We start from the raw sequence: 25,302 nt of genomic DNA on the forward strand, positions 1-25,302 counted from the left end.
TCAATACGTACACATGTATAACAAAAATAATTTTGAGTGATGAACCTTTAACTACTTACTGAATAATGCATTTATGGAAAATATTAATTACTGATAACAAGATTGTAACCGTGTATTTCATAGCTGAAAAAGCAAAAATATGAAATGATTGTTGAGTGCTAAAATATTTACTGTGATCTACTATTGTCTAACAAGGTAGAAATCTGTTATCTGCACCTTTGTTTCAAATTCAACACAGTATCCTTCATAAGAACCAAATGTTTTCGACATTTATACATCCTTTTCGGTAAATTGTGGTAAATCGTATTTGTGAGTAAGAGTGCATCTTTAATTTGAATTAGGTTTAAATTTGTATTTTACACGCTTTAAGAATGTAAAAGCGACCCACCAATATAAATTTGCATATAAATCCAAAAAGCAGAGAAATACCACTCCATTAATTCCACTAAATGTATACTAAACTCAAAGAAAATAACACAAATATCAGGATATTATATTTATCCTTTAACAATTTTGCATGTTTAATCTTTCATGTACATTTTATCGGTTGACTTCCTTCTATTCAACACCGAGGAAGTTAAGTTTAAAACCTAAGTGCACATAAGTACACATTTAAGGTAACTTCCGGGTCAGAACATATAATGTTCATGTTTATGAAAACAGTACTGAAAATATATATAACGACCTACGTTTTGCTAGTTGAGTGGTTAAGATACTTATGTGTATGGTGATACTAACCGACAAAAGTGAAATAATAGGAAAACGGAGCAAAAGAGTACAATATATTTTCACATATGTCACGTTATCAAAGATTGCGCATATATAGTGATGCATTTCGTTCTATTTTGTTCTTGCGAACTTTATCTGCATGTTTGCCTGCATATTTCTGCAAAGTTAATATCATGCAGTTTATAGAAGTCCGCATACGCAACTAAACCTCCAGTGATTTTCTTACCATGAAACCACTCTCTATGAACACAAGGAGCATAGCACCTCACAACAAATAAGCATGGTTCACTACTCCATAGTTGCTACTCAATTCACCCAGATCACGCCCTGAATAAAAATCGATACTATCAAAAAAGAATTATATTGTGAATTCCTCATCCCTGTGTCTCATTTTATGCGAGTCCAATTGATTTTCATCCAAAAGGGCACTGAAATATCTTCGTAACAGTGCGTATCAGGTCAATTTAACAAGTTCATCAAGAGGTTGAAATGTAGTTCACTACTTAGTTAAGTCTCGCCAGTCTGGCAGCAGATATCGCTTTCACATAATACCCAGTACATCGACAGGATACGTAATTGCGTGCCGGAGTCAATTGCTTTACAAGCAACTCTGGCTGCATTAGCAGTGCTTTCCGGCATAAAAAATGAGGGTCGAGCGACCCAACGCACAGCGTACCTTGGTCCCAATTCAGGCTCGGGGTCAACTGCGTGCCTAAACTGTTCAGGTAATTTTCCGCATTGCTTTAGAATGCACATCTGACTGCATTTGCAGTGCTTTCCGGAAAAAATGGGTTCGGGCCACCCAACACACAGCGTATCTTGATCTCGATTCAGGATCGGGGTCCACTGCATGCCTTGACTGTTCAGGTGATTGTCCGCATCGCTTAAGAATGCAACACTGGCTACATTAGCAGTGTTTTACGGGATAACACATTTGGGGGTCGGGCGACCCAAGGCAAAGCGTATCTCGGTCAATATTAAGGATCGGGATCCATTACCTGCCTTAACTGATCAAGTGTTTGGGGGCATTGCTTTAAAATGCAATTACGGCGGCATTAGCAGTGTTTTCCAGCATATAAAATGTGTGGGTAGGGCGACCCAACGCACAACGTATCTCGGTCCCAATACAGGATCGGGGTCAACTGCGTGCATAAACTGTCCAGGTGAGTGTCTGCATTGCTTTAGAATGCAACTCTGGCAGCATTAGCAGTATTTTCCGGAATAAAACAATTCGGATCGGGTGACCAAACGTACAGCGTTTGTCGATAACAATTAAGGATCGGAGTCAATTTTGTGCCTTAAATGTTCTGTCGATTGTCCTCCTTGCTTTAGAATACAACTCTGGCTGCATTAGCAGTGTTTGTCGGCATGAAAAATGGGGGACTGGGCGACCCAACGCACAGCATATTTCGGTCACAATACAGGATCGCGGTCAACTCATGCCTAAACTATTCCGGTGATTGTCCGCATTTTTTTAGAATGCAGCCCTGGTTGCATTAGCATGTGTTTTCCGGCAAAAATATGGGGGTCGGGCGACCAAACGCACAGCGTATCTCGGTCCCGATTCAGGGTCTGGGTCAACTGCGTGCCTAAACTGTTTAGTTGATTGTCCGCTTTGCGTTCGAATGCAACTCTGGCTGCATTAACAGTGTTTTCCGGCATAAATAAATTGGGGGTCGGGCGACCCAACGCAATGCGTATCTTGGTCCCAATTTAGGACCGGGGTTAACTGCGTGCCTAAACTGTACACTGATTGAGACACATGAGCCTTACATCGAATCATGTGATCGCGATACGGATAAGCAGGACACTTATACACTATGATATGTTTCTCGTGTATCTTAATTGCGAATTTATTTTGCAAGTTAGGCATATTGACGCTGGAGTTTCGGTCTCTCGAAAGATGTTTGCATTGAAAAACGTTTTATTTATTTTCGAAAGCTGGGAAAAAGTGGGGTTTTATAATACAACAAACATGAGTAATTACCAGAAAACTTTACCTAATTGAATATTTAACCAAAAAGGCTTGACGAGAAATACCGTAAAACAATCAAAAGCATGGTTTTTCTCCAATGAGATAGAATAAAAAAACCAATATTGCACAAACTATGAAAACGTTGTATTTCTGGGCCCATATAGTCCAATATATTTAGTAACTTGTTAAGTAACGTGTTATTTCCTTAAATGTTCGTCCAATTTGATTAAAACATAAGAACTTCACGCTACGGTCATGAACAAGATGAATAAAAATAAAAGAACGGACATGACATGAACCGGATGTCCACCAATCTAAGTGATTTACTTAAACTAGATTGATAGATATCAGTGAATATTTTCTTACGATGTATCCAAATCTAATACATGTAAACATGTGAGAAAGATGTTATAACTTAAGGAATGAATTGCGTGATAGATGTTATTTTAGCGGTATGAACGCAGTTGGGCTGGTTTAAGTATGTGAAGTCCGAAGGATTACTGTGTTATCGACCTTTTGTTACTTTTAGCTACTGTTATCTTGAGTAATCTGACGGTAATATATGTATGCGATACTTTGTTTTCCTGTAGTTTACATTTATTCAAAGTAATATCAATTTAGAACTGTTGAGATGCATAGAATAAAATGTAGCGAAGACACTATATGGAAGTAATGATAAAAATAATAGTAAAAGACGTTCATAAGCATGGATATTGTAAGCTGCAAAGCCTCGTACTGCGATCGGTAGTTGTGATTTTTAGTTCAGTACCTCGCTGAAGAAGATACACTACATTTTAAAATAACCAATCAATAATAGTTTACAATGACACAAGCTGAACAACGGGTGTTGGTCCTGTCCTAATTTGTTTTTTTCTTCTGGGTTATACGGCGATTTTTAATTGCATCCATCTTTGTGTGTTTTAATATAGATCGCACCAATCGTTGTTAAACAACAAGTACTTTGGCTTGTTATGACTGTTTTGGAATATTTTGATTTCTATATCTCACCTATTCATAAGGGTATATTCGTGGCAAGCCCAAAATCTATGACCAATCCTACGAAAGCAATGACCTAAAGTATGAACATTTACTGAAGCTATCGGACTAAACTGGTTTTGTGAATTTAGATATGATTCATAAAGTCAGGGCAAATCACTCAACATACTTGATGATTTTAACATCTTTGCCTAAAGAGTTTGCTCAACTGAGCACCAAGTATTCATGGTGGGCTATTGGGTTGCCTATCGCCAACGGTTTATTTGTTTACACTCTAGAGGCCCGAGTATTATGTCCTATGTCTCGCATAATAAAACCTTTATATATCAAGCACAATCTTAGAAATCTCTGAATAGGGACATAACAAATGAAACATACATGCTGTCTATGTTTATTTAGATCTTTGTCAGGTCTGTAGTCCAATTACCTACACTGATAATGTTTATATAACGGTACATGTTTAGCACTATACATTTAGACGAAAACAATTAAAGCGCACTTATATCGAAAGATACATTATGAAGGCCGCATTTGTCATTGAGGCTATAACTATATATTACTTGTAAACATAACAGTCATATGTATGATGTAAGTGTTATGTTCTAATGGACTACTATGCTGATATGTTTCTGTACATTTTCCAGACAAATATACAAGATATTAATAGTGTAGGGCTCCTATTTCCTATTATATCAAATATCCATCCATTTGAGAGTAAAACGCCAAATCCTCTCATCGCATAACGATATCAGACTTTCAATCCTCCAATAAGTGTATATAAAAGCACTGTTTGCACCGGATTCTACTGCACAGTGTTGTTGTAAACCGGCTCCCCTGCAAAGACATGGAAAGGATTCAAAAAGACATCAACGTAATGTGGCTTTCCGAATTGTAAAAGTTATATGGTATATATCGAATTCAGGTTTTTTAACCAAAATGATATGATAATATCAAATTCAACGCTCGTTTTAATTGATACATAGTATTGTGTAAATACTATTTTGTCATGTTTTAAATGCTATCCTTATCATTATGTCAGGATGATTTTTAGCACACTCTTGATCGTTATACGACCATCGAACTTGCAGGAATAGCCTACTTCTATAAATACCTCTCTTTACATTTCCGTAGTTCACAGGTGCCTTTGAACTTGACTCATCCAACGTCGTGTATACATGCGAACTATTGGGTCTGAAATTGACTGCATTGTACAAACAATACCAAAATGAATGTGCAATACAATTTAGGAAATCGAGTATATTTTGGCTTTTCATCACTGTATTAGCTAAAACATGTTCGCTTCTACCTTGTAACTGAATGCAAATCCTTAAAATCGGAACACTGTGTTAAAGCAAACAATGAACAAATGTACCGCGACATATCACCATGCACAGTATTACGATTTTAAAGCCCTTCATGTATTTTATTTTTTGACTCATTCGTGTCGAATGACAAATTAATTAAACCCTAAATATGCGAATGCTATACCCTAAAAACAATTTCCTAAAGGCTAAGCATTATGTTTTATACCCATCACCTTAACTTAGATTTACGTTATTAAGTCTGACTATTTCAAAGCATTATTTTCATGTTTTTATCTTACCCATTGTCGCCTTTTTCTGAAAATAAATACGATGGTGAGAAATTGAAATCGCCATATTTGATAATAATTGCATAAATATAATTGCGAATTAAATATATGTTGCAATTTGCATTTTAGAATACCATGTAAAGAGGCTTCTGGCGCTACGTTACGAACTATGTGGCTACTATTACAGTTTATAAAACATGAATACTATTAAATTGCCATATTATATTGTAGTACTAACTTAAAGCATCGTAAACCGATGTTTGTATTGTCATGGGCAATTCTTCGTACGACTGGACTATGTTACATCCGGGGTTGTGTCTACCAGACCTATAAAATGACAAAGACACGTGTGACCACTCATTGCAATTATGCTTCGTAAATTTAATGATGGATATCCGCAGAAGTATTAGTTCATTCAGTAAATTGTTTCTCTTAATAATATGAACTCGATTTTCCAATTATTTATTGATAAGACACTTTTTTATTTTGATACTTACTATTAACCAATCGAATAATTCTAACAATTCCAATGTGAAAACAAGGAAATTGAGAACGTGTGGAACATTTAACAAAGACAATACTCACAGATGTAAGGAATGCAAATTAAAAAAAAAACGCATAATAGGTTGTGAAATTGCTGCACAACGTACAAAAGAGAGCAAAGAAGTTCACTGACAAAACATGCTGTAGAAGTACAGTTAGCAAAGCAGAGACACTGTCAAAAGATGTTGGAAAATAGCAGTTAGCAAAGTAGTCCACTGTCAATACATGTTAAACATGAACACTTAGAACAGTTATTCGCTTTCAATTCATGTTGAAGAAGAAAATGTTGCAAAGTAGTTCAATGTGAAAATAGGCTGAAATTCTCGAAAATTATTTTAATGTCAAAACATGCTGAAGACGCCAGTTTACAGTAGTTCACTGTCTTTACATGTTGTAGAAGAAAGGTTAGCAAAATAAATACATGATAAAGAAGAACAGTTAGCAAAGCAGTTCACTGTCAATACAGGTGAAAGGAGAACACAAAGCAAAGTATTTCGCTATTAAACATGCTGAAGAATAACAGCAAGCAAAGTAGCTCACTATCAATACATGCTAAAGAGAAACAGTTAGCAAAGAAGTTTACCGTCAAATATGCTGGTGAAGAAAATCTAGCAAAGTAGTTCACTGTCAGTACATGCTGAAGAAGAATGGTTAGCGAAACACTGCACTATCAGAACATCTTGAAGAATAGCAGTTAGCAAAGTAGTTCACAGTCATTTCATATTAAACAAAAACACCGTCAATACATTGTGATTAAGACAATTTTAAAATAAAGCAGTTCTCTGTCCATGCATGCTTAAGAAACATAGTTTGCAAAGAAGTTCACCGTCAATACATACTGACAAAATTTAGCAAAGAAGCTTATTACAAATACATCCTGAATAATAAATTTCGCGAATCAGTGCACTGCCATAACATACTGAAGAGAAACAAAAAGCAAAGTAGTTTGTTGTCAATGCATGTTGAAGAATAATAGTTTGCGAAACAGTGCACTATCGATGCATGTTAAAGAAGAACACTAAGCAAAATAATTCACAGTCAATACATGCTTGAGAATATAATATAAGGACATTCATACGCTAGTTTAAAAAAGCTTTTCTGCTTACACGGATTGCTCAGCAGGATCAGCTGAAATAATGAATATGACTAAAAGACCATTAAAATCTTTGACACAGCTATAATAATAATTTAATTATATAGTTTTGTGGCAATTGCCTTTACTCCTTTCTGGTAAGATGTATAAATCACTGATAATGCATACCACTTTTCTTTGTACGGAAACAGATCCAATTTAGTGAGTATTTCCGTTTGACAATTACAACGACAACAACTATGGCCATGATCGCTCCAATAGTTCCACCAATCGACCCTCCAATGACAGGGCCAATATTTGGACTTGTCTCGGTGTGATCTAAAAGTATATACAAAAAGTTTCATATTTAAACTGTTCATTTTATTTTTGTTTTCCATAATGATGATTCAAAACTTACATATTTGGAACAATAAATGAGACATATTTCTGATTTCAAACAAACATCACAATAACTTAAATATGGATCATTTTAAAAGAAAGGACAGTTCGAATTAATGCCCCATACATGTTTTAATATACTTGTATGATGTTTTAATGTTTAACTGGCATGATATAACCTCTAACATACATGTTATGTAATAGTATTTTGTACCGCTATTATAGACGTTTATTAGGAAAAGTATGAAGATTTAAATATTTAACCAGTGAGCTTCAGTCTCACTGACTAATCAAGGGTGGTTACTCTAGCAGTTATAAATAAACGCGTATCTATGCATGTGTAATCTGTCTTTGTTGTTTTGTGGCGTTTGGCGGAATCTCTTGTTTGTTCCAGGTCTTGTCAATTTCTACTGAATAGACGAACTTACTAAACGAATGTTATAATAGAGACAGAAATTATTGACGAAAAAGTATTCCATTTTTTCCCATTCGCGCCCGATTCAGAGAATTCCTGAACTATCATCTATACTTTTAAAGACAATTACCTCTAAAAACGGTAGAGTTTTAATTTAACCTGCTTTAATAGGTATTTGATTTCACAAAGAATTGCATAATTAGCTTTTTATTGTAACTGCGTTTGGTCAATTATTGCCTCATAAAATGCAAGTGGTTCCAGTATCGTAGCAAAGAACCTGTATAGAAAATGGGTCTGATGTTTGGCTAAAATCCCCTACTGCACGTTAATATGGTAGTTGGGCTACAAAAAACTGAGCTAATTTTTCACCTTGTGTATCTGGTCATGCAGTACGTTCTGCCTTTGACAACATCGAGATTAATAAAAAAAAAGCATAAAAAACTTAAGTGGAATTTTATAAGCCTACAAGCTATTTCTGTCGAACAAATTCCAAGAACAAAACTCACCAGATATAGTTTTAAGAGTTTGAAAAGTTACATTAATCGATGCAGTAGAACCCTCCTCGTTTGCCGCAAAGAGTGATACAAAGTACTTGGTTCCAGGTTCTAAATGTTCAATTGTGTAATTCAACACTTTCTTATCATCGTGTTGTACTGTTGCTGTAGTATAACCTGTGTCACCAACCAGTTTTCTATAGGACAAATGAAACGTTTGAGGTGATCCACCGTCAAATCCAGTTATCCAGGTCACTACAGCAGTTGTTTGCTTTATTGTGTTTTGAATGACGTGGAAGACCGTTGGCGAATCGGGTAATTCTGGAATAAAAGATAATAAAGAGTGGTATTATTTAGAGAATAATATTTAGCCAAATGCAGTCCCCATGCATAGCAAAACTTTACATATGTATATATTAATGTTTTTGTTACATTACAAGTTATTAATTTCATGTCAATATTTACACATGTTATTTAGTTACTACAATGCTTTTGATGACCACTCAACCAAATTCTTCAACATTCATATTTGCCGTTTTAATTCGTTAAAAAACTTGCAATTCGAAAATACACATATTCTTTATAAAATGTTAATATAAAAATAGTGATGGCATTATAACAAATTGAATACGGAAATTGATTAATGCTATTTGTAAAGTAAGCATCAGCCATTTAAAAAAAAAATCAATAAAAACCTAACATAACCAAGGTAATTGTTTTAAATCGAAATAAATAGATGTTTTAAAGTTAATATAGTTATCGTCAGTCATGCAAAAAAAATCAATGTTGGATAAAGAGCCTCGCACAAACAAGATTTTCGACATTTCTTCCGCAATTAAATCGATGACCAAAACATCAATTTTGTGAAACCTAAGGCATTGTTAACTTCTCTAATCTTCGTCGGTGTTTGGGTAAATTGAAGTTTTTATAAAAGTTTAACAAATGCTAGAATAGTTATTGGATCAAATTAAAATGAGATGATTACATTTCAACCTTGACTGGGAATTGTAAGTGTTGATGGATGTCAATAATGCTCATGAAGTGTGTTTAATATTGTATGTCTATTCAATTGTATCGATATTAGAAACATCAGGATAGTGAATACCTTTTGTGATGCTATGGGTTTAAGACATCGTCCTTTATTCTTAGTTCTTTTTTACATTATTAATTCATTAAAATTTCTTTTGTAAAACTGATATGAAATAAATATTGTTGTTGTTTAAAGTGGGTTGCTAGTAAATATAAACTAGCAAACCACAGTTTCACAAATGGAAACTTCATGTGTATATATAAGCTAAAAGTAACATACCGATTGGTCTAAGATGTAACCATTCCACTAGTGCATCACCAACTCCGTTAGACACTGACAATTGGTAAATTCTGTAATCTTCATTTTGAACGTCCAGAATCGATAAGTTACTTGATAGACCTTCTGTGTCAATTTCGAATTTGTCCAAGTCAGGCGGCAAAGGTTCACATGAACTGATATTCATACACCGCTTCCAAACGAACTGTGATGGTTTGGGCACGGGGTATGCGACTATTTTGTACACCAAGGTTGCATTGTTATGTTTGCGGGTGTTGAAGATAAGCTGTACCTCTTCTCCAGGTATTCGCCTTGCGGAATCTGAAAAAAAGAGAACATTTTCGTGTACCAGACACAAGCTACTTTTACCAATGACTGCAATTCAAATTAAACTAGGGATGCAAACGAATATTCAAATATTCGATCGAACGTGTGTATACGATAATAAAAAATATACTTAAATTTTAAATTTATTTTATTCATCAGAGTATAAATACCTAGCATAAAGACAAACCTAAGCACATGTACACTCTAGAGAAAATGATTAAAACGAAGTATATTTTTTTCTTAAAATGTACATAGTCAGTGACGGGCATTTGTACAGCTCACTGTGCAGAATACATACTGAGGTTGATATTGTTAATATTATTAAAGTAGTGGTATTTAAGTTATTAATATTTGTAAAAATTGATTTTGCTTTATTAAATACAATGAAATTAAAAAAAGAACAATCTTGTGTTCTTAAAAATGTTAAAGTAATAGTTTTGTTTTCATAAATCGAATACAAGAGTCTTTGATTCTGTTTGAAAACAGAATGAGAAAGTTAAAGAGGAAGATAGAAGAAGAATGAAATTATACAGTGCCATAATCTAGAAAGAAGACAAATCAGGGTGGTGTTAGTTATAAGTTGATGGGTGTGGCTGTTCACTGGCTATCAACTCTTTTTGACATTCGAATAATGAGGTGAACATCATCAAACAACGTCTTATGTTGCTCTTCTGCCAGGGCGTAACGTCTCTCAAAGCTTTGAGCATAAATTTCAGTTGATCAGTTAACAGAGGACAGATCAGAAGAAAATGGTACGATGTCTTCTGAATACCACTCCAGCGGAGGGATGAGGAAATAATATTTTAACAAAAAGGTGATGGTTCAAGTAAGCATTAAAACCAAAAACAGTGTTCATGGTATGTGCTTCAACTGGGAGAATATTCCATGTTGAGATTGTCGAAGGAACAAATGAATTGATATATAGTTACGTGTGTGTACGAAGGCTAGAGATATCGGGTTAGAAGTGATCTTGTTGAGGCCTGAGTCTGAGAAACCAAATTTGTAAAAATAGTCAGGAGAGTGACCGCAACTTGTTTCTAAGATCTTAAAGCAAGATTCAATGTGAAGCAGTCGCAGAGAAACAACCTGGGTATAACCAGAAACAATGCTTTCGCATTAGTTTTGAATTATATATTTTCATACTAAGGACAATTTCTACAGATGACTTCCGCATACTCCAAGATTGGCCTAATAAAAGGAAAATAAATAACCTCCAGAGACCATATTCTACGCCGGGTGACCTTTTTTACCGGTTTATGGTATCTTAAAATTCCAAAAATAGGGCAATGAAAACAAATGTTTTGATCTAGGAACGGCTCTCCACTCAAATATGGACTAAGGAGTTTGAGTTGGAAACAAATAAGAGATCGATAACAGACCACTGTTTAGATTGAAATCACCTGTTATAATTACACCACTTTCCTTCGCAAAACCCATAGAATCTTCGAGGAGGCTATAAAAGTTAATACCAGAGTTAGGAGGACGATAAAATACACGTTCAGATGTGCGTATCTTCATTTCTAACCAGGACCACTCAAACGCATTTATCTCCTAATAATTTCGTCTTTTAAAGTGGATACCGTTTATGATATAAGCGGCAACACCACCATATCAATCTCCTTGCCGATCACGACGAACTGGTCCTGAAAAGCCAGTGATCATAATTTGGTCGTATATGTTTGCATCCGCAAACCAGGTTTCAGAAAATATAAGAATAACGAACAAAGTTCAGTACTAAGTCAATAAATCCAATTGTGGTAGAATACTTTGAATATCATAGTGCATAAGGGAACGGTAGTTGGGACTACACTGGAAAATTGATAGATTATTTGATATATCACCATACCATGTGTATTACTAAGGGCTTTGTCATGTTGCATCACTAGAATATGAAATATCTACAACTTTACGACCACTACACTGACATAGAATGAATGAGAACGTAAAAAATGGCAAAGAACAGGTATATGAGTAATCATTTGACAGTGATTATGGAGGACATAGAAAAGTGGAGACAATTGTTCATCAATCTAAATTTGGGCATTGGTCAAAATATAAAAAGAAGTCCATAGTCTGAAGAACAAATGAACCGACGAAGAATCTAATTGGATGTTGGAAGCGTTGTGTATAAACAGTCAAGTTTATTAGTATTATTCATGAAGAAATAAAAAGAAATGTTGCATTGAAACAGTTTAAGGCTTCAAAAAGACTGTGTTTGAATACGGTGAAAATGTAAGCATGTGGATACCGTGTTTTGTTTTGGTTAAGTTACCACTTGTAAGTAACGCAGTCCACGAAAACAATAGACTATTTGACGGATTTTTGTTCCATCCTATAGTGATTTTTTAATGCGTAAATTTATACATCGGGCACTGTTTGTGGATAATTATGCCGTTTTTTACTCTTCTTGATAGCACAAAACAGTTATCACTGTTAATTCCGATTTGTGGCGGTTTCTGCAATCGTAACAAGTTATACAGGACGTAACACTTTTTTAAGTTAAAAAAAAATTAATCACCACGTTTGTTTTGCTGACACTTTCGACCTTTCAAGTAAGAAATTTGCACGAACTTAATAATGCAATCGTCAACTTACTTGTGTTACAAACCATTTAGTTGTTCAGTAAAAAAATTAACTTTGCATTCGACAATACTCAGATGAAAATCACTTTGTCTTTAGGTCATTCTTGTTACCTGTTACACCACATTGGAGTTTTTAATTTTTCAAACCAATAATGATATTAACATCAAACATATATAGTTTGCGTACAGTAATGATACGCTTTTTTAATAATAGTTTATTTCACTTCAACGTCAATATTTTTTTTGGAAACGTCTTCTGTTTGGTCTTTTGAAAATAATTGAATAGAAATTAAGAAAGATTAATTATAATGACAATGTGAACTTGCGTGTAGAGCAAGAACCATAACGCTGTGTGTTTATGTTATCAAATGACCTCCCTTTATTATAAATTAAAAGTTTTGTTTACAATAAAGGGACGAAAGGTGTGTATACATTCAAAATATTGATAAATAATAAAACATGTTCGACTAATGCAAAGTTCAAACACCTTACTCTTTATCACACTGATCCCGTATGCCTCTTTTCAACAAATGGATCAGAACTTGAACTTTTTATGGAAGTGCAAATAATTTGGAGCATCAATGGCAATATTATTCTTTGCGTTGACTTGACGTCTAATTATGTGATCCATTTAACTAAATCGCATCTATTGTGTTATTTTGATTTTGAAAGAGGAGTATAAAGTTTGAACCGATGGTTAATGAAAATAGGGCCGGGTTTAAAATAAAAAGACCATTAATGCCCTTTTGTAAGTTTCAATTTAACGAACAACCTGTATAAAACAGTTTCAATGAAGAGCGTGAATTTTAAAATATTATGATGTCATATTGATCTATAGATTCAAAAGTTGTTTCACCAGTGATAATAACCATATTTTAGATAAAATCTAAAAATATATTGATACCACTTTGGCATGGACGAAATGGGAATATGCATTTGTACACATATCTTTAAATATGGCAAGTTTAAAGTAAACACAAATTTATCATATAATCCAACATGAGTTAAATAATCAAAATGAATATATTAACGGTTCTAATAGCAATATTGCTTATCGACAACACCTGTTTGCATAGTTATCCCGGTTACATCTTACATACCATACACATGTCTACCCCTGTGTGTGGGGAGGGGGGGGGCGGAACCGAAAATTGAAGAAATTGTACACATGTTATAAAAATCTTTAAAAGGCATTTTTGTGAATATGTAATCATGACCATTCAATAATATAATCATACAGATTCCAAATTCTCATAAGTATCACCCTGGGAATGTGTTGTAAAAACATTCGGTTTTCGCATAAGAAAGTAAGACAGAAAAACTCACGTAATTGTAATGAAGGTATGTTATAGTTGAATTATGTTTTACGCTTTTAATGCATAAAGGTTTCCGCAATTACAAAGAATGTCATCTAAAAGCATAGTTTAGAGAAACACAGTCCAAATTTTCCTTCTTAGATTTAAAGTTAACAAGGAACGTCAAAATTTGGTATTGAAATGTTTAAACGTAAATTCCATGTGCTATAAATGCATTTAGTTATTCAACTTACATAAGACCTCAACAATTACTGTAGGACCATTTCGTGTTAAGGATGTCCTCGGATTTGTAGCAGAACATATGTACGATCCTGTTTTTTGCCTCGTTAGTTGTCCAAGACTTAAAACGGCATTGTTCTGCACTGTACCGGCTGTTCCAACCTTGGACCAAGTGTACAAACATTCCGGGTAACAAACTGCGGAGCAGGAAATGTTTTCCAGAATGTCACTTTCCATCTCCGTATACGTGGTTGTAGGAGGCGATAGGGGCACCATGTCAGGACCATCTGTAAATAAAAGTATGATTGATTACGTATTGTTGCAGATTCCATCTGTGCAGATTGATAGTTTGTTGTCGATGGAGGAAATGTTTGGACACTTCATGCTGTTGGCGTCAAAAAACAAGTATTTACGGTTGTAGTGGCGTTTTGTCATGCTTAATGATGAAATCAGTACACTTAAACAACAAAATGTTAAATTAAACAATGTACTTCAAACAGCTGATCTTGATACATATGAACTTGCTCAATACGGCAATCACATGTGCATTGCCATTTGCGGTATTCATTGAGATACTGGAGCTTTTGATGATCCCATCGAGAACAAATGGACGCATGGTACCATGTTGGCACGAACTTGTCACCCGAAGACGTAGACAAATGCCTTCGAAAAAGGTACATTTAGGCAGAGAATTAACAGTCAGTGAAACGTAAAAGTAAATTAAGAAAACTCTTTAAGTTCGTCAGCGAGTATATGACAACACGAAGACTATTGGTAACCAAGTTCTCATTTAAGACGATTTGACACAATTGCGCGAGCTTAAGCGAGCAGGACCTGTTGACAAAACCTGGGTGTCAGGATGCAGAGTGTTTGTTTTGCTGTACAACGATTCTCATGGCACAGTTATAAGCTGTTTCGAGCAAATGGAGGCCATCACGAACGGATGCCCACTTATGATTAGTATCAATACAATCAACTGGATATCTCTTTTCTTACAAACTTGAAGTCAGTCAGTGTTCATTGGCACATCCTTTTTTCAGTTGGTGTACAGCAGGGCTCTGTCTAGGGCCATGTAGACTTTTTAATTACAATCATGATTCACTGATGACAGTTCCTTTGATGTCCCGTCATCTAGCAAAGACAACATGGAGAACACTCTAAATGCTGACATGCAAACCATTTCTGACTGGTCAAAACAAGGGCTTCTTCAATTCAATCCATCAAGAACTCAAAAAATATTCTGTGCAGTGTCAAATAAACTGCACCCAAATCTCGTATTTCATTCAACGGTACTTACTCATTTTGACACACACACACACACACACACAAACACTTTGGTGTCACTCTAAGTTTTGATGGAACATGCGATCAACATAATGAACACAATTTTACTTTTACAAAGAAGGTTCTTGGTTCAATGCAAGCTCTTAAATTTAAACTTCGTTGAAAAACTTTCAATCAAATTGACCTCATCTACTTGAGACCAATACTCGAATATGCTTCAGAAGTATGTGATAATTGAATATCAATATGATTTTGGGAATTTACCATCCTACTCATACTACCGGTGACTGTAAATGATTCTAACCCTTATAATGTATGAAACAGTGCAAATCGAGTAGCTCTTAATATGCCATTAGATTTCTACAATCGTTCAATAATTCCCTATGACGTTTCATTGTGGAATAAACTCGGTGTAGACACAAGACACTCGCCTTCACTCTTGTCTTTCGAGCGAAATTGACAACAAAGGTTCAAAGGACTATATTTTTTATCCTTATTTGTCTTTGGAGAACGCCGCTGGTCGCCTTATCATGCACGTTAAAGAAATAACTGGAATGATCTTTATTTAGACTTGTTTAATAAACACCTAAAAGATTGTCTGTTTTGTGGTCACTGTAATGCTGAAGAAAATGCCGAGCACTATTTAATTTACTGCTCACTATTTAGAGTCAAAAGTTAACAGATTCCACCAAATGTAGCTAGAAAAATTGTTTTGGCGCCAAAGTCATGGCGTAAAGTATTTTGTAGTGAACGTCAAATAATTCCCTATTGACGACGATCTTATAATCATGGAAATATATACTAACAAAGTTGCCTCCCCGAGAACAAAACAGGCAATTACAGGCCAAATTAATTTGACATCATTTTGTAAGAAATATGAATACCGTGGAATAATAAATACAAACAAGCTCTTACAAAATTAATGACAATAACTCTGCAGGTCATGGAGTACGTGTACGCTGAGTAGTCGAAATATTTAACAATACGTGTACATTTTTACCAGAATGGGCCACAGTTTCAAAACACATTTTGTCACTGTTTTAAAAATAGTTATATTCATTATATCTCATAGCTAAAATGCTATAGACCACACAAATGTATACAATACACATTTTATATTAGAAGACAACTTACGTATGAGAATGACTGAGTAGTTTTTAGTTCCAGTAAACGTCGTGTAATTGGAATGTGCAGAAGTACATGTGTATTGTCCCACATCATCGCTACCAGCTATACCGACGTCCAGGACCGCAGAGTTGCTCACAGGAATTTGACCTTTCGTCCATCTGAAGGTGCAGGAAGGCTTGCAGTCTGCCAGACACTCGACCGGGAAAAATCTGTCTCTTTCATAAAGGATCTGGGTAACACTGGTCCTGTTGAAGGCGATACTGTCGGGGCCGTCTAAATGTAAATAGTGTATGCGAATTTGACTAAAAATCAAAATGAATAATTCGTTTACACGTCTTGCATTGTGATCATTGTTAATTACAAAAATTGAAACACAAGTGTTTTATCAAAATCTTACAATAAATGCTGATCTTGAAAGCCGCACTGCTGTTCGATGTCATGCCCATTTCTTCCGAAGCCGTACAGGTGAACTGTGACAGCTCATCGTTCCGTTGGACATTGGTGATGGTCAACGTAGCGGTGGTTTGTGTAAGTAAGGTGAATCTCCCTCCTGATGTCAACGTAACGCCATCTTTTTTCCATGCAAAAGACATAGCCAAGCCGTGTCCCGGAGGATCGGTTGTAGATGTACACTGGCATGTTAATGTCACGGTTTGACCCGTATGTGGCAGTCTGTTTACGCTTATGCTGGGATAGTTGGGTGTTCCTAAAACACATTCGATATATTTATTGGATTGTAAGTGTAAAAAAGTAATACAAAGAGAAGTACAATTCAACTTTCAAAAACATGTGGTGCCTAGCTAATCATCGGTTAATATGTCATTCTACCAGTGAATATAAGATCATACACAATGACTACTTAGTGAATAACTGTAAACAAATCTATTTGGATCGATAATGGGGTTATAATGTCAATCAACCAATCACGCAACAATATAGCCGTAAGGAAGTGACCGTTAGCGTTATTAATGCTAATGAACATTGAGGTGTTCAAAGACGGTATTTGAGCATATATCAACAATCGCTGAAGGGTTTCAGCTTTTGGTTTCTTAGTTTGTACACTCCTAATAATTTGCTACACTTCTTATGCAATACGAAAAGTGCATTTTTTACAAAAACATGAACGAGTACCTTAAATGAAGTCTTTAACCTCATTTAAAATAACAAGCAGTTCTGCTGCAGTTGACAATTTATTTAATACATAAACAAACATTTAAATAAACAGGGTATACAATGAATATAGCTACTATGCATATGTTGAAGACCACAAATGCATAAGAAGAGTAAGAAACAAACAGAAAAGTAAAAGATAAATCACATACTGATTGCACAGAACAATATTACAAACAACAGTAGTACTAGAATTAAATGCACAAAAATACATTTTGATATGAAGGTAATTTATGGCTTAACATTTACACAATTACTCATTTCAATGAAACAAAGGGATCCCTAACCCTTAATATGAAGAATTAATTAATTAAATTAAGTTGCATAATGAACTATTTGTAGCTAAGCATCTCTAACACAACATCTGCAAATCTTAGTAAGAATTACATAATCAAAAACCACTTAAAACACTTTTGCAAAATGTAAAATTTTGGTAAAATGAGTTGTTTAGATTTAAATTAAAAATGCAAATACTGCTTTCATTAAGACCAATACAGCAGAAACATATAAACAACAATATCATAAACTTGGAAAAAAAAACATTAAGTAATTATAGCGATAAATAAAATTGACATAATATACACATCATATTAACAGTTTAATGGTTAAAATGAAATTAATTTCTCTTTATATATTTTATAGCCTTGCTAAACTCAGGTGCATAGTTCTGTTTTTAGACATTTTACAGTGAAATATTCATTTACACATGTATTCTTTTCAAATCATTTTTTTACTCTTGTGGCATTTAAAGGCCCTGTATGTTTCAGTAAGGTAAATTCATTCAAGTTATACATTTTGACGTTTTTTAACCTAAAGATGCCACCATCGCAATACCAAACATACAACAAAACCTCAAGTATACTTTAACTTAAATACGCAAAAACTCACAACCAAGTGGTTTTCTTAAAGGCCAAGTATGTTTAAATTATGTTAACTTATCAAAACGTTTTATATACAAATTACTTATCCTAACATGTTTTAAATCCACTTAATAATAATAGAAATGCATTTCTTTGAATATCAATTAGTCGACATGACTAAAAGTATACTCCTTATTCAGTGTGTGTATACCACGTGATAAATTACGTCATATATGCTACATCGGAAGGCAAAAATTTGCTTAAAATGAAGACTTAAATCAAAGATAACTTATCATTCACAACACCATTTTAAATGAAACAAAGGGCAGTCTATGGCGCTTAAAGAGCCCAGCAGTTTTTTATTTTCGAAATTTGATGAGGTCATAAGTTTCATCAAACACTTCGACAAACCTGTTTCCAAAATAATGTTTTGACAGTGCTCCGTCAGACGGCCGTATTGTGAAAAGGTTTGTCGAGGTGTTTTACGAAACTAAACTCGCAATCAAATTCTGGTAAAAGACCGAAAGTGGGGCTTCGTAAGCGCCATAGACTGCGCTTTGTTTCATTTAAAATGGTGAAGAAATAGTGAAGTTATCTTTAGTTAAAGTCTTCATTCAAATCAAAATATTGCCTTCCGACGCAGCATTTATGACGCAATTTATCACGTGGTATACACACACTGTTATTTAGCACCCATTTATCGACCTCATTAGCATATATCAAACGAGTAGTAGAGTAAGCGATACCGTTGGATATCCCCATACATTTCTGTTTAAAACAGCATCGCGTGGACCTAGGGTTCTTATCAGACATTATCTGAATCTCTTTTGTAGTTAAATACGCACTTTTTCTGTCGAGTATTAAACCCTAAAGCATTATAGGCCTTTGGATGAAACGGATTTCCTATCAAAAAAATAAAAATAGTCAAATATCACTACAGGGAACTGAGCTTATTAAGCACTACTTTATATTTGTACGTACATAAAAGGTTTAAAAGCTGTTAGTTACTTGTCTAATGTTGAATGTGCATGCAGAAAAGCAAACCCCAATATATCAAGGAAAACATTCACATACATATGATAACAGTTGAAATGATTGCAATGATTATATACACAAGATGTCTTAGTGAGATTGAGGATAACACCAATTGTCTTTGCCACCATTGCCTTTGCCTGGTAATCCTTAAAAACAACGCATGGGATGAAAATTAATAAACCCGATCAAATGTCAGAAATTTGCAAGAAGTAAATACACAAATAATTAATTATAGAAATGAGAACGAAGTTTTAAAGTTAATCACGGAACAAAGACGATAAATAAACCTTACCTAATGTATGGTTGCTCTGATATATAGTGTACTTGAGATTAACAATATGTATTGTTTGTCTCAGTTTATATCTAATTGGTATAACATTATTTGAGATAAAGCAGAAGTGGAATATCTGTTTGTTAAATCTTAATATAACACTTTCTTCAAGATAATATGTGTATCGCTGGCCTGAGGTCACATTTGTCATTCCTATATGCTTCATAAATACACTTATCTGGATAAATGATTGCAAGACAGAGTCAAATTATGTTTAGTCCTATCTAAAAAAGAGGAAATGTTTCTTCGCTTTCATTCACCTTACAACCAATATTGATACTTGATCACAATCACTCTTTTTTCAGTATTAATACATGGATCTTGAGCAAAAACTGTAGTCTTGAGTATATTAAATTTACAGTTTAGTCAAAACAAAACATGTTTTAGTTTAATTTCAGCCTAAATGTAACATAACCTGAAGTTTGAGTCTATTCGTTACTTAAAGATTAAGACAGTTACTACTAAATGTAGCATTAAATGAAGATTGACAAGTACATATTTAATACGTAAAGGTTTGGACAAGAACTAAACCATGAGCTATATTTATAACAAGCTGAAATAGCCAGTTCGGTTAAATGAATAGCAGCAAACTTTTTAACAACCCTTATTTTCTTTTGCATTGGAATAATTTAATCAAGTTTCGCGTGTAGCTTTCAATGGTGTCTATTTAATACTGCAATACAACTGGCTTGCCTCTTTTCTTTCCTTTTTCTATAGCAAAATAAGGTTCTTTCAGTTACTTTATAATAAAATGGTCATACTGATATGCATTATTTGTTAAGTATGTGCTTTTCTAGTCCATTCATAGCGAGTGTTCATAACTTGTCAATGCATCAACATGTTTTTATTTTATCGTGTATTTTGAAATATAGGCCTATAAATGTAATGTTAAAATGCTTTTATTAACATTGTATCAGAAGCGTGTTGGAAAACAGATATAGGAGACTTATGGTTGTGGTTATTGGTACAATGTCTCCCTGAATTGGGGAAAACCCGTACCTTGATACCAGATTCTCGGTTGGAACCGTTCGGAGCTCCTCGGACATTTTTATCAAAAACAACCTCGGATATATTTGGACGGATTACATTCTCAGAAATTGGTATGTTTATGTCCGCAACAAGTAGATCGCGTAGTAATTTAATTTAGCAGTAAAACTTAATGACTAAACTCTTGGGAATCTCAATTATGTTTGCAATAATACATTTTACTGGCAATCAATTAAACTTAGATTAATAAATATAAGCTAGAATACTACATTGAGTTGATGATTTAATACAAACATTTACGCACTACTACAACTAGTGTAACGGCATACATCCGAGATTGTTTTGGAGAAAAATGGCCGAGGAGTTCTGATTGGAATGGAACGCGAAGATCGATAAAACATGAAGTTGCAAGTGAATATTGCCCATATTGAATTATTCAATAAAAATCATATCTTAGTTAAACTGAACTTCACAAGAACTTATCAGACTTATTTGCTCTGTTTCGCCAAAAAATGGCGTCAAATTGTGAGTTCAAAATTTCATCAACTTCATTGATGCGTGAAATTCGTTCGGATAAACATAAATCTTAATCTTATTTCATATATAATTAGATTTAGCCTTTTTTATTTGTCATAAACAATATATATAATAAATTAATGACAAAAATCAGTTTGCTACACACTGTGTTGCACAGAAATGAAACCCTCTTTCATCTCGAAACTATTTTGAACGCATAATCAAAATATCCTTGTATGGAAAGTGCAAATCGAAAAGCGTACATAACTCGGATGTTTCCGAATTGATATGCATCGGTTAACGGAGGTCAGACCACATCCAAAACATCGACAATTTGCTAACCGGCCTGCACGAAGCTTATATGAGCAAAGGATGACAAGCTTTTTTGGTTCCTATTTATGGGTTTTGTGATGCCCCCACCCAAAACAAAAAAAGTAGGTAGCCACGACTCCGGCAATGTAATTAGTCCCTTTCACGTTACCGTAGGCGGGCTTGTTAATTGGTACACTTCGCTCTACTGCCGCTACTACTTCTACTACTACTACTACTACTTTCTCTGCTACTGTTACTGCTGCTGCTGCTACTACTACTTCTACTACTACTACTACTACTCTAACTGCTACTTTAACTACTACTTCTCTAACTGCTACTTTAACTACTACTACTACTACTGCTACTGCTACTGCTGCTGCTGCTGCTGCTGCTGTTGCTGCTGCTGCTGCTGCTGCTGCTACTACTACTACTACTACTACTACTTCTACTACTACTACTACTACTACTACTACTACTACTACTACTGCTGCTGCTACTACTACTACCACTACTACTCCTGCTTCTGCTGCTGCTACGATTACGACTACTACTATTACTACTACTACTATTACTACTACTACTACTACTACTACTACTACTCCTGCTTCTGCTGCTGCTACGATTACGACTACTACTACTACTACTACTACTACTACTACTACTACTACTACTACTACTACTACTACTACTACTACTACTACTACTACTACTACTACTACTTAAACTACTACTACTACTACTACTACTACTACTACTACTACTACTACTACTACTACTACTACTACTACTACTACTACTACTACTACTACTTCTACTACTACTACTGCTACTACTACTACTACTAATACTAATACTACTTTACCACCACTAACACTACTACAACTACTACTTCTACTACTACTACTCATACTACTACTACTACTTCTACTGCTACTACTACTACAACTGCTACTTCTGTTACTAATAATAATAATAATAATAATAATAATAATAATATTGTGTCAAAATTAAAAGGATTTTAGAAATAATTTGTTTCATTGGACGATCCTTCATTCAAGTGGTGGTTTACCGCACCGTATTCGCTATATATTCTTATGATTTGATATCGCTAAATGACATATTTTGTTCATTGGCTATCGTAATTAGTTAAGACAGTAAATATTTTACAAGGATTGTGAAGAAAGTTATGATAAATTATATTAAGTCACTCTCTTTGGCATGATGTTGTTCGAGAAAGAGGTTTTGTGTTTAGGGGGAAACCTGGTGAAAACAATCTTGCCCGGTTTAGTGACCACAAACCAAACTCAAATGCGCCCAGACCTGGAATCAAACCTGGGTTGCCTTTGTGAGAAGTGAGTACGCTAACCACTGCGCTAAATGGACACGCTGAGTATGGTAATTGATGATATTTAGAAACATACTATTACCTAACTGAAGTAATTATAGGTTAAAATTGTTCAAGCATGAACTGAACAGACAAGTTGCATTTAACTAAAGTGTAATACCCACCTATCAAATACAAATTGATGCATTTCAACACTGTGGCGCCTCCATTAGCCTTAAATTTGTATGTCCCTTGCTGTCCATCGCTGAAACTGTCGAGCTTGATGTAGAACTTGCCAGTGTCTATGTTGCCGGTAGAGGCCAGGCTGCAGTTCAAGTAGTCGGCACTGAAGCATTTTGTACCGATGCACGTAGTTTGGAATAACGGCCTGTCGCTTGGGTTCAGTAGTTGAACAGTCGAATCTACTGAATTATCAAAATTGTACCTTAACACGGGTTGTGAGGCTGGTAGTGAAACAAGTCTCTCGCATTCTTGAGAATGAACTGAAAGGATCGAACTATGTAAATTAATGCTCGTAAAATATGTATCAGTAATTCTGCTAAATTGTGCCAATATCGTTATATTGATCATTTATTATTAAGTAAATACTAATTTACATTTTCCGAAATGAGTATAGCATTAACTGAGCTTTATGTATTTAAACCACCAGTAAGTCACTGAAAAATCCCTGCAGGACAGTAAAGAAACATAAAGATGTACTATCAAACAACAGATTTGACATTTTCATTTAAACATAATATGGTAAATCCGACCATCAATTAATCTATTTTGAATAACATTACTTACTTTATTCGGCCCGTAAGTGCATTTGTTTTCAAATGTTATTTAATAAATAATACTAGAGTTCTAATATGAACTATTTCACTGAAACAAAAACCTATTATATGAATATCCGACCCTATCAAACGTGACAGAGATGCCTCATAAAAAGGGAAACTATTTGGGTTGTATAGCAACAAGCAACTTTTATTAATATACATTTTCCATTATTCAACTTTGACATGTTTTGTTAAGCACACACAATGTGTCCATTAGCAACCAGATGATAAGTTATGACAAATGGTATCTTTAATGCTTGAGTATAACTATATAACCATGCAATATAAAAATATGTTTAACGTGATGAAAAATATTTTTTATTAAGATACTTCAACGAGATATTACAGCAACATATGAGCAAATTATATACTAAATAAATAAATCATATATCCTTCTGTAGAAACCAGGATGTAGTATTTTTCTTGACAATGTTTCATTTACTTAAAGAAGTAACGATTGTTGGTTCGAATGATTTGCACCGTCAACAATAAACAAGGGCTATCATTGAGTACGGCATTTGTGTGCACCATAATACTTCCAAAATGCCATAGTAATAGTTTCAAAGCACATGTCTTTATAAGTGAAATGTTCTGAGCCGATAGACCCTTAAGCAAGATATCTTAGTCTTATTTCAAGATAATTATTTACTTTAGAACGCTTAAGTTGTTATGATTAAGACATTTACTACAAGATACGTGTATCTACAAATACAACGTCCGAAATGTGTTATAACATAAGGAATTCAATAACTTAAAAGGCGTAAAATGTAAGTGTATTTTCAGTAGGGTAAGTATATAATACATAAAATGATGACAGTAAAATAAAAGGCACCACAAACTTATTTCAAATTGCATGGTCATTCATCTGATTGTATATACTCAAAGCCCAGGATTATAAACAGTATGTTGTTTCCCAGCTATCAATTGGTAAAAAACATTGAACCGTTTTTATAGACACACTAAATTATAGACTCATTGATCAGTTACATGAATTTTAACATTATTTTTAATATAATTCGTTACTTTTACTGGATTGATAAAATCCATTCACCTAAATTAAGGATTGAATGTATTCCGATGGACATCTCATATGTGCCCCGCATATCTGGTGCTGGTTTATAGGTACATGAAAAACACGGCATTAACATGTAGGAAATCCTATTGACGAGCTAGAGAAATGTAAACGTTGATAACACCATATAATGCAAACGTACATGAGATAACCGCTTTTGCACGCAAAGCATCATAACCGTTTTAAAGAACATACGAATTAATGCGTCTTACAAAGAATTGTTAAATGTAGAACTTACCCCCAAAATGTATGGAGATCAATACATAGGTCAAAAGCGATGTTTTATAAGTCATCCCTTAACTAAATGAAGATATCCATATCAGTGAATGGCCTAAATAAATTATACATCATGCACTTACAGTAACACAAATATTTATCAGTAGCAGATTCGATCTGTTTAAAGGAAGTTTATAAACGCACATTAAGGAAGTTTAAACCAGATATTTCAGATGTTATATTAAAAGCGTCAAACTTAAATGA

General features: G+C 34.3%; 2 protein-coding genes across 6 annotated transcripts in view; both read right to left on the reverse strand.

Annotated features, from left to right (window-relative positions):
• LOC128234640 (nephrin-like) overlaps positions 1–538 on the reverse strand; it is a 79,432-nt gene extending 78,894 nt beyond the window's left edge. For both annotated transcript variants that reach the window (XM_052949004.1, XM_052949003.1), the window contains exon 1: positions 389–538. In XM_052949004.1, coding sequence (XP_052804964.1) covers positions 389–437 — 49 coding nt within the window. In that variant the 5' untranslated portion in view covers positions 438–538. The remainder of the gene's footprint in view (positions 1–388) is intronic.
• A 3,584-nt stretch (positions 539–4,122) lies between these two features.
• LOC128234926 (protein sidekick-1-like) lies at positions 4,123–25,183 on the reverse strand. 4 transcript variants are annotated; one of them, XM_052949547.1, is made up of 13 exons: positions 25,061–25,183; positions 23,097–23,414; positions 16,774–17,082; positions 16,383–16,649; positions 13,979–14,251; positions 9,524–9,841; positions 8,227–8,535; positions 7,096–7,245; positions 6,941–6,962; positions 5,530–5,618; positions 5,304–5,319; positions 4,812–4,891; positions 4,123–4,534 (listed from the first exon to the last, which is right to left on the reverse strand). In XM_052949547.1, exons 1-13 carry the CDS (start codon positions 25,113–25,115, stop codon positions 4,503–4,505), a joined length of 2,238 nt encoding a protein of 745 aa, XP_052805507.1. In that variant the 5' UTR covers positions 25,116–25,183; the 3' UTR covers positions 4,123–4,502. The 4 variants fall into 4 exon arrangements, with proteins under 4 accessions (XP_052805507.1, XP_052805509.1, XP_052805508.1 ...); XM_052949549.1 differs by having other exon boundaries at positions 23,097–23,333; positions 25,061–25,179; XM_052949548.1 differs by having other exon boundaries at positions 23,097–23,336; positions 25,061–25,157.
• Between the last annotated feature and the right edge of the window lie 119 nt (positions 25,184–25,302).

The sequence above is a fragment of the Mya arenaria genome, chromosome 5 (genome assembly GCF_026914265.1).
Source record: "Mya arenaria isolate MELC-2E11 chromosome 5, ASM2691426v1".
Lineage (NCBI taxonomy): Eukaryota > Metazoa > Mollusca > Bivalvia > Myida > Myidae > Mya > Mya arenaria.